The 9,990-nt window shown below is 34.8% G+C and overlaps 1 protein-coding gene across 1 annotated transcript; it reads right to left on the bottom strand.

Moving 5' to 3' along the window:
• Positions 1–2,122: 2,122 nt before the first annotated feature.
• On the bottom strand, positions 2,123–5,188 carry WIP3 (WIP domain protein 3). Its single transcript, XM_021966058.2, has 2 exons — positions 4,583–5,188; positions 2,123–3,182 (listed from the first exon to the last, which is right to left on the bottom strand). The coding sequence occupies exons 1-2, from the start codon at positions 5,084–5,086 to the stop codon at positions 2,754–2,756; spliced, it is 933 nt and encodes a 310-aa protein (XP_021821750.1). The 5' UTR covers positions 5,087–5,188; the 3' UTR covers positions 2,123–2,753.
• Between the last annotated feature and the right edge of the window lie 4,802 nt (positions 5,189–9,990).

Here is a 9,990-nt window from a genome sequence, read left to right as displayed (position 1 = left end):
CTTAACGCCACCTACATGGCTGCTAACTCGGTTTTTCATGCTCGAACGCGCCACATTGAGCTTGATTTCCATTTTGTACACTAGAAGGTGTCCTTAGGCAGCCATTGGGTTTGATTAGCTTTATCAGTCAATCAGACTATTGATCTTCTCGCGAAATCACTTCACAAACCCCGCCACATCTTCTACCATCCAAACTCGTCCAGCCTTGCCCGTTCGGTTTGGAACCGGGGGGGTGTTAGTAAAGCTATCAAGCCCGGTCAACTCTCATTGAATTCCTTCGGAAAATCTTCAATGTAATTGATTTGATCAGCTGTAATTGATTTATGTATATGATTCGTACCATATGTATCCATACCTGATTGTATATAATTTGTATCAATGATAATGCAAATATTCAATGGGAATCATTCTTTACACTCATAATTTGTAAAAAGTTATTTTTAGTCTTTGTGGTCTATCACTTTTACTATTAAGATCCATGTGGTTTCAATTTGAAGCTAATTCAAGGACATTCCTCAATTTCTGTCAAATGTTTTTAACTTCCATTACTTGTGGAGGGGTAATTCAGTCCATAATTTGTTTTAAAAACTCATTCCTTTTAAAAATAAGCAATACAATATAAATTTTAAAAATAAATTAGTTTTAAAATAAAAATAAAACATCTTTCTCCCTTTCTCCCTTTCTCCTCCCAACCCCAATGCCTACCAACAATCCCTACCCAACTCCAGCCAGCCACCACCTCTCTTTGCTTTATTGTAGTATATTATCACTTATTTTCCTACACCTACCATAGATTATATGTTTCATTGGTCGTATTTCTATACTAATCATTATTTTAGAGATTTTGTTTTGATATCTTGTGAAAATGGATATCAACCTGTGTGAACTTGTTGCACCTATCGTCAAACAAAATTAAGTGATGGCTCCTAATATTGGTGTCCTTGTATTAGACAATGTCAAGCTAAGTTAGCTAGCAGGGCAAAGTAGAGGGTCTCATGAAAGTGGTCCGATTTTGGTGCATGCAATCATATATAATATGACATAAATGGTTGAATGTGAAAGGAAAAGAGACTACAAAAGATAAAACGGTGTGTTCAAACAAAAGGGGGTGGTTGTTCTTTTCCCCTCAAGTTTTTTCTATCTCCCGACAAAGCATGGTGGAGGACCCCAATCATCTTCAGAAATCAAACACACCATTTCACATTTTCTCCTATCCTTTTTTACTTTGTCAAGCCTACCTCAAAAGAAACCAAATTTCAACGTCTTTTAGCGCCTTTCTCTCTCCACCTCTCTTTTATTTTATAAAAAGTCGCTACCCAAATCTCTTTTTCATACATAAAAGCACTCCATTTGTTAGAGTTCAATTGCATTTTATATGCAGGGGATCAAAATCCTCAAAGTAGGATTAAAACTTTTCTATCCATCTCAATTAATCAATACCCAATCATTCTCTAGTTGATGGTATAACCTCGATGGCTGATTTGGTAAGCCCCCAAATTGGACTCACATTTTATGTCACCTAGCCATTGAAAATGGGACATAACTAAATAATTAAACAATTGTTATCGTAAGTTTTTATTTATAATTATTTTTTAGTGGAGAAGGGTATTCGAACGAGATCACTTCTAACATTATTGAAAAAAGAGGTATCATTAAATTAAGAACTAATTGGTTGTGGTAAGTTAAACTGTATTAGACTAACATAATTAAGCGGATAGCCATTCATATACTTCTTATTATTAAGTAAGATCAGCATGAAACAAAACATTTTTCCATTTTACTTTTTCCTAGCAATGTATTAAGCCAGCTACATAAAGAATTATCATGGAATTAGTTGAAAAGCAATCTATCATATGAACTTTTTTTTCTACTTCTTTAATAACATGTTTCCACATTCCACTACCCTTTTGCACCCTTATTTTAGTCATAAGTAGATGTACCAACATCATTACATACATAAGAGCAAAAGTCAAAGATTTCATTCCCTCCAGCATGAAAGTTGATTAGATATTAACCTATAAGCAGGTCACAGAGAGAGAGAGAGAGAGAGAGAGAGAGAGAGAGAGAGAGAGAGAGAGAGAGAGAGAGAGAGAGAGAGAGAGAGAGAGAGAGAGAGAGCATATAGAGATGATTATCCCAACGTTTCCATTTAATAATACAACAATCATGAAAAAGATTACCGGTTGGCAATGAAGCTGACAAATTTTCTCCATTGGGGATGCTACAAAAGAGATCGTAACTTTATAATACCTACCTTGTGTTGATAGGAGAAGAAAATTCATATGCTTCATCACTTCAGGCAATCATTAACTTATTGACATAATTAAACAAACTGTCTAGAGTTAATATTAAATTTTACTCCCTCTCCCGTAGCAAATGCTCCGTAGCAAACCGCTCCCTATGTGCATGGTGTGCAAGCTGCTGAGAATTTTTTGTTACTGAGCACAAGCTTGGAGATATATTAAAGCCCACTAATTACTTTATCCTCTATACTTAGATAATTTCGAATATTAAACCTGAAGGAAGGAAATTAAGCTTCATAATGTCCTTGTCATCTTGAGTTTTTATCAAAACTAGCAAAAGTTTACCCTTCTTTCTAATGATAGAAATTTTATAAAAACTTTCAAAAATAACCAAATAGGCCTAGGCACCGAACCTAAGCGCAGTTTTTGGCTGTTCTTGGAAAGTTTTTATAAAAGTGCTATCTTTTAGAAGAGGGTACAAGTTACTTTTTGGCTAGTTTTGATAAAAACTCAGTCGTCTTCAGAACCAGTTATGCATTCCTTCTCATCCTCATGAAAACCATCAAGAGAAGGGTGTGGAGAGTGCCCTTTTCCGAAGGATCTAATGTGGTCCTTGAGTGACCTTTTGTGCTTGAAATCAGATCCACAAGTGCAATACCATAGCTTCCCACAGTTCTTCTCATGGGTTCTCCAATCTCCCTTAACTGCAAATGTTTTGGCACATTTTCTGCACATGAATGGCTTTGCTCCATGCTTTCTCTTGTAGTGAGTTTGGAGAGTTCTGAAGTCTTTCAGTGGTTTGGCTCTTGGGTGGTTGATGTTGTTCTTGCAGCCTTGAGCACAGCAATAGCATGGTAGCCTCAGCATTGCGGCTGGTTGTGTTCCTTTGAGAGAATCTGGCCCTTTTCTAAATTCAGATCCGTGGCCCCACATATGCATCTGCAAACCCAATTCAATATATATCTTTTAGTTGACAAAAAAACTGCTCTTTAATTCATTACTTGACCTCAAACTCGCATAGAAAATATTGAATATGCAACATGAACATATATGTCGTCAAATGTAAAATCAAAATGGAGTTAGAATAAGCTCAATTAATGGTAATTTATTCTGGATGATTTACCACTAGTGTTTACCCTTCTATGTAGAACTTCTTTTTCTATGTTGCGAACAAATTTCAGAGAACTATCAATGAAAAAGATGTATATATATATATAAAGCCTCAAATAAAGAACTTCGTCAGTGATTGGCTAGTACATGGTACCAATTTAAGTGAGGGCGCGCATTGTCCATATCTAGTCTATATTTTGTTGATATTTTCAAATATCAACAAAATATCGATCAAATATGAATAATGCACTACTGAAATTGGTACATGGTGTGAAACAATTTGTTTTCACTACTCATTCATGCCCTTGATGTCATGTTCACCTCTACAAGTCCAACCAGTTTTCCCCAACAGGCCCCCAGCTTCTTGAAGCCACGCCTTTCAAGACAAAATGAGAAAGGTGATGGAGGGACAAGATCCAAAAGAAATTGAAATATGGAAAGGTAATAGGATATGCAGAGAGTGTCTCTATTTAGAGACAAACTTGTATATCAGGGGGATGATACTATTCTGCTCTCCCCAGCTCATGCATGATAACTTTTCCACATAGTGGAATGTAATTAGTTGGGAAAGCAAAACAATATTATCCCCGTGGTCATGTAAAATAAATTGCCAAATCACAAAGAGAGACCAGCCTTGAAGTAAATCATTCGCGCTCTTCCTCCTTTTGTTGTCTAATTATTAGCAGCTCTTCCTCCTTTTGACATATATGTGTCAATAATAAACTCCAAACACACATTTCATGCCAAGATGAACAAGGACAAAAGGCTTTTAAACTTTCTCGGTTTGTGTTTTGTATAGCACTACATGGGATCTCTCATTGGCATGCATAGTGTGCATGTGTGCATGTTCCTTTTCCCCCAGTGAAAACTTTAATGGATAATTTCCTCAAAATCCGGTCTCTTTTTGAAAAGGTCGAACTACTTGATTAAGCAAAGAAAAAGTAAAAGATGTATATGTAATTTTAACTTATCAAGCCATTTGTATAAGTGGCAATTCAACAATTCAATTACTTCCACCACTATACAAGTTACGATTCTAAAAAACTTCACTACGAAGTCTATCTTTTTTTTTTTACTTCCCTTTTTCTGCTTTGAATTTTTTTTTTTTCCAATTAGGTTGTAGTTTAATTTGTTGGTGAAAATTAGTATTTAAGGTTCTGAAATTAAAAACCCCACAAAAATTTGTTCAAAAGATATATGATGGGTAAGAATAATTAATGGTAACTAACCTGCATGTTATTGTACCTATTGAAGGTCTTGCTGCAAATGGAGCAAGCAAACTGCATCGGCCCAACAAGAATCTGAGCAGGTGTTGGTATCCAAAACCTACTCTCTGCATTAAAAGAACACCCACGAAAGCTCTTCCTCATGGCCACTCCTTCTTCTTCCTTGAGATCCAAAACCTTCTTATTCTCATGATGAGTGTCTGATTGATCAGCTTCACTAGTACTATTAGGCAGTCCAATGCGCAAGGCCACTGTAACTTGCCCCATTTTCTCTTCTTTGACTCCAAAACCCTCTTTCTGCACCCCAACATCTTCTATTTTCACCGGCTTGCTGTCCGTAAACCGGCTTAAAAGAGGCAAGCATTGCATAGTAGTGCTATTCTCAGATAAGCAAAAAGAAGGAGATGATGATGAAGAAAAAGAGGAAGGTGGCTTCAGCCATTCAATGAAAGGAGGTGCTTGAAAGCACAAATTTTGGCCTTCCACATGATGGTTCCATAAACCCATCTCTAGAGAGAGAGAGAGAGAGAGAGAGAGAGAGAGAGAGGTCCTTGATGAATTCTCTCCTCAGAGGATTTATCCAGACCTTTTGTGGGAAAGCTTCACTTATAGGGTTGATTTATGAAATGTGGTTTGGTTTGTCTTTTTTGGAACTTTTTCTTTCCCCTTTCTTTCTTTTCTACCTTTGGCCTTTGTTTGGTTTAGGGAAGAGAGAGAGGGGGAAAGAGAAAGAATGGTAATGGTGGGGTTATAGATAATGACATGCAAAATAGAGACTCACCTAAAGGAAGAGAATCCTAGATGAGTCTGAATATCTGTATTTGTTAGCTATGTACATGCACTTTCTTTTTTCCTGGTTTTTTCGGTTTAATTATCATATCATGGAATTTGACCTATGTGCACACATTTCTCATACTACATTGACATTTTGCTGATGACCTCAAATAGCGGAAGGAAAAAGGTGGCAGCATTTGGTCCATACCTAAAAGAAGACGAAAATAAAAATATATATATATATTTTAGGATCTTTCCAATTAAGAGAGGCGATAATATATTAAATTTAAACACACTACACAGATACTAAGACTCGAACTCAGGACCTTTCCCGAGGGAGTAAATACTCCAAACAGATACTAAGACTCGAACTCAGGACCTTTCCCGAGGGAGTAAATACTCCAAACCACTACACTAGTGGGTCCTTTAACAGACGAAAATATTTTAAGAGAAGCAAAACCGACATTGAACCTGAAACGCTTGTGGATTAATTAATAAATAAAAAAATGCATAATGTCGATTAACTTACGTTATATACATCCCAACTTTAACTTGTTATATCAGCTGCCGGTTACTAATAATTACAAGTTAAATTTCAATATTAGCTGCGGATCCATTTGCTTACTTTTTCTTCTACTATGATGTAATCAATTTAATACTAAGTATTTTATCATTCGTAATTGTCAACAAAAATATCAGAGAAATTCACCATCAAACAAATATATGTAAGGACATCACAAATTAATTCGGTTCGAATCATAGGATTACCAACCTTTTGTGCCACCTCATCAATCTTTTAGCTGAAGTATGATTGACGCCTGAAGGGGGGAGCCACGATTTCAAAATACGCAACGTTCTATGATAAAAAAAAATTACAATACAGTTTTATTTGTTTCTTTCAAATTCTTCGAATACACAAAGCTGGTTAAGAAGATAAAAATTCTACGGTACCAGTGGATATCATTTATTAAAAAAAAAATTAATGTACTAGCTAGTGTCCTAAATTATACTGGTAAGTGATCACCTCTCTTGTGTGATCACCTCTCTTGTGCTTAGCCAACATCAAATGCATTGTGTTCATATCTGCTGCAAATACAGAAACAAATAACAAATTCAAATTGCAATATGGAATTATGAGATTTAATTATATATAAACTGTTTGGCTGGTCATTTAGTTTGAAGTACTAGAAGCAAGAAAACGATCCATAACAGAGGAATCGGTCAGTCGTTAGGTACTGTTGAGAGGAATAGGTGTAGCGGTGGAGGTGATAGTGGTGGTGGAGGAAGAGGTGATAGTGATGGCATTATGGAAATTGAAAAAATTTATTAAGGATATTCTATGCTTCTTGTTAAGTCAATTTTTTGGGGAAAAAAAAAAAAACCGAACTGGCCTAAGGGCTAGTTTCAGATTGTTGTCACTTTTCAAAAAAGTTACTTTTGATGTGCTTTGAAAATAATTAGCTGTAAAGTAAAGCAGATCATCCATGTTTGGAAAACTATATTTTGAAAATGCTATTAGTAGAAAAAGCAGTGTCAAAACTATTTGGTAAATGTTAATATAAAATTATTGTAACTGGGAATAATGACTAAAATAGACATGATGTTGAAAGTATTATGTGCTAATCATGTGGTGGTGAAAGAGATGGAGGTGAAGGTGATGGTGAAAGAGGCGGTGGTAGTGGTGATGAAGGTGGAGATGGTGGTGGGGATGGCGGTTGTGGAGGTGAAGGTGGAGGTGTAGGTGGTTGAGGTGTTGGTGGTAGTGTCGGCATGGTCGTGCTGGTGTATGTGGAGGTGGTGGTACTGGTGACAGAGGAGGATGTGGTGGTGGTGGTGGTGGCAGTGGCAGTGGAAATGGCAGTGATGGTAGTGGTGGAGTTTGATGTGGAGGTGGAGGTGCTGTCATTTTTAAAAATTAATGGTCATATTTTGGGAATTAAAAAATTCATTAAAGGCTCATCTATGCATTTTTTGAAAGCAGTTTTGAAAAGCAACCTAGAGCCTACTTTTAAAAGTTGCTGTCAAAAGGTCATTGCTTTTAAAATAATCGGGATATTTTATTTTTACCAAACACCTTAAACTGTTTAAATTTAAAGTGAAACATGTTTTTGACAAAAAAAATAAAATTAAAAATTGCAATCCCAAACGGGACCTAAGACCGAATAAAATTCTAGAAAAGAAGATATTATACTAAAATTTTTGGAAAAGTTGTGTGTGTGTGTGAGAAATCCCTCTCTTTTATAGTTTGGACTATCACTTGTATTATAAATAAATAAAATAAAATAAAAACTACTATCAAAAGGCCATTGCTTTGAAAATAATTGAGATATTTTATTTTTACCAAGCACCTTAAACTACTTAACTTAGTGAAGCATGTTTTTGTGAAAAAAAAAAAAAAAAAAAAACAATCCCAAATAGAACCTAAGACCGAATAAAATTTTGTAAAAGAAGATCTTCAAAAAAATTAGGGAGCTCATCCAACCAAAACATATTCTGACCAATTGAAAACTACGCGTTTGGAATCTACTTAAGAGGGATTTTAACTCTATTTGTGCTTCAGCAAAATCACTTGGAAAAAGAAACTACATTGAATAGGCTATCTCACAAAATAATGCAGGGGCAGCGCAGGACACCACCAAAATTAGTGCACTCTCTTTTTTAGCTAACTGTGAGTTTACTTATTAATTTCAGAAAGTTAAAGCTTGCCGACAACAAGATATTCCCAACCGGATTTTCAGGAGATAAACATGCAAAGTTAACTCTTATCTTCTTTTTTTCTTTAAAAAAAACCCTTTTCTCTTGTATATTCTCTGCACTAGTTTGATTCTCTGTAAGTTACAACCACATCCTTTTAAACTGTTGCAGTTTTTATTTTTCCCCATAAATACAAAGTTGTCAAACTTTTTATAGACATATGCTTTATGTGAGTGTGACATTTTAGTCTTGTAATTTTGCATAAGTTTTCTTGCTTGAGTTGTCACAAATATCATTAACATTTAGCAGGTGAATGAGGCTCGTTTGGAACTACTTAAGTGCTTCTAATAAAAGCACACAAGAGTGCTTTTTGGAAGAAGCACATAACAGTTGCTTCTTCATAAAGTTCTTCTATGATTCAGAAGCGCTTCTAAATTTTTTTATTAAACGTTGTCATAAGTGACTTTAATTATTAGAAAACGCTTTTAGCCTTTCTAGAAGCACTCCTAAACATTAAATGTCGTATGAAACTGAATGGCATGCAAAATCTTGGAATAAGTTTACTTATAAAGGAATATTATGTTGATGTAGAATTGTTTTATAAGGGCCACACATATGAGCAAAAATTATTCTGAATAGTTAAGAGGAGAAAACTACAGTGAGGTTTGGCACTTAGTCTCTACATATCTTTGTCTCTGAGTCACTTTTGGGAACTATACAAAGACTAGAAATAACATTAAAAAGAACAAATCAACATCTACGATACTGTGAGTCTTGTGTTAAGATATTTTTTTCAACTTAATAATTATCCTCTGTGAATTTGAACTAAGAATTTCGTACAACAAAGTGCAAATTGTGGTTTAGGGTTATTTGGAGAAGACGAAAAAGACAAAACCGTACAAAACCCTAACATCTGGCTCATTGTATTTGAATTAACTTTTTGTAGTTACTTTGCTTCTGTATTTATATTAACTCTATAGTATTTGTATTCATATCGGCCCTTGTCATAGTCATTGACGACTTTTTTGAAAAAATCCTTATGTATTTATAAGAATAATTTATTTTAAAGAAGGTGATTTATAGTTTTCTTGGGACAACTTTTTCGCGGCCAAATTGCAAAAACAACTTCCCGTGACAAAACTTTCCCACTTTTCATTATTTAATAAGAAAAAAAGAGCAAGCATGTAAATTGGAGTTAGGTACACTCTCAGGAGGACATCTGTAGCAAATTATGACTTTATTGCATGTAACTTTTTTCACCCAAAAAAATAGCTTACCGTAATTATCTTTTATTTCAGAAGATGTCTCGTGAAGTTTGCCAGATTCATCAAAAGAAATTACTCTAGTTTGACGTATTATATGCTATGCTACTCAATTGTGCTGCATAATGTTGCAAATTGCATCATGTTGAAATGATAGCAAGAACGCGTTAGCACAGAAAAACAGGAAAAAGGTGTATATGTTTGTTCGGATTTATTGACTTAGACTTTGAGGGATAATCAGGAAAAGTGATGGGGATCATTTCATAGTTTTTTTATGTACTGCATTTCATCTTTAGTTATAGTTAAGATTCTTTTTTTTTTATCAATCTTAGAACATAGATTATTTTTAAAACTAACTCACACCTTTGTCCTTTTGATACATATTATGTAGTTAAAATTTTAGAAGTCTAATAGATTGAATGAAATTGTGTAACTCCGGCACCGGCACCACGTAATCTAACCTCTAATACAATAACTGTAAAATGAGTGGCGAACTGGTTTTATATAGGTTCTTTTCTATACCTCAAAATTAATAAGACTTCAACGCATATTTCTCTTTTGTAATTATTCCTATGCAACACATACTTTTTGCACGTTTAGTTTTACAAAAGAGGGGTGTTTACCTATATATTTTCTAATGAAGCCTAACACTTTTTCATGCTCTTCCTCACCATTTGAACT

Source organism: Prunus avium, chromosome 6 (genome assembly GCF_965620075.1).
Source record: "Prunus avium chromosome 6, drPruAviu1.hap1.1, whole genome shotgun sequence".
In the NCBI taxonomy this organism is placed as follows: domain Eukaryota; kingdom Viridiplantae; phylum Streptophyta; class Magnoliopsida; order Rosales; family Rosaceae; genus Prunus; species Prunus avium.
The sequence above is the reverse complement of the archived record's forward strand: the minus strand, read 5'-3'. Positions and strand labels throughout refer to the sequence as shown.

Bases quoted from the DNA above. Each gene is read 5' to 3' on its own strand.
- WIP3 (XM_021966058.2), bottom strand. From the start codon at position 5,086: ATGGGTTTATGGAACCATCATGTGGAAGGCCAAAATTTGTGCTTTCAA. The intron at 3,183-4,582 runs GTTAGTTACCAT...TTGGGTTTGCAG, and splicing joins ATAGGTACAATAACATGCAG to ATGCATATGTGGGGCCACGG.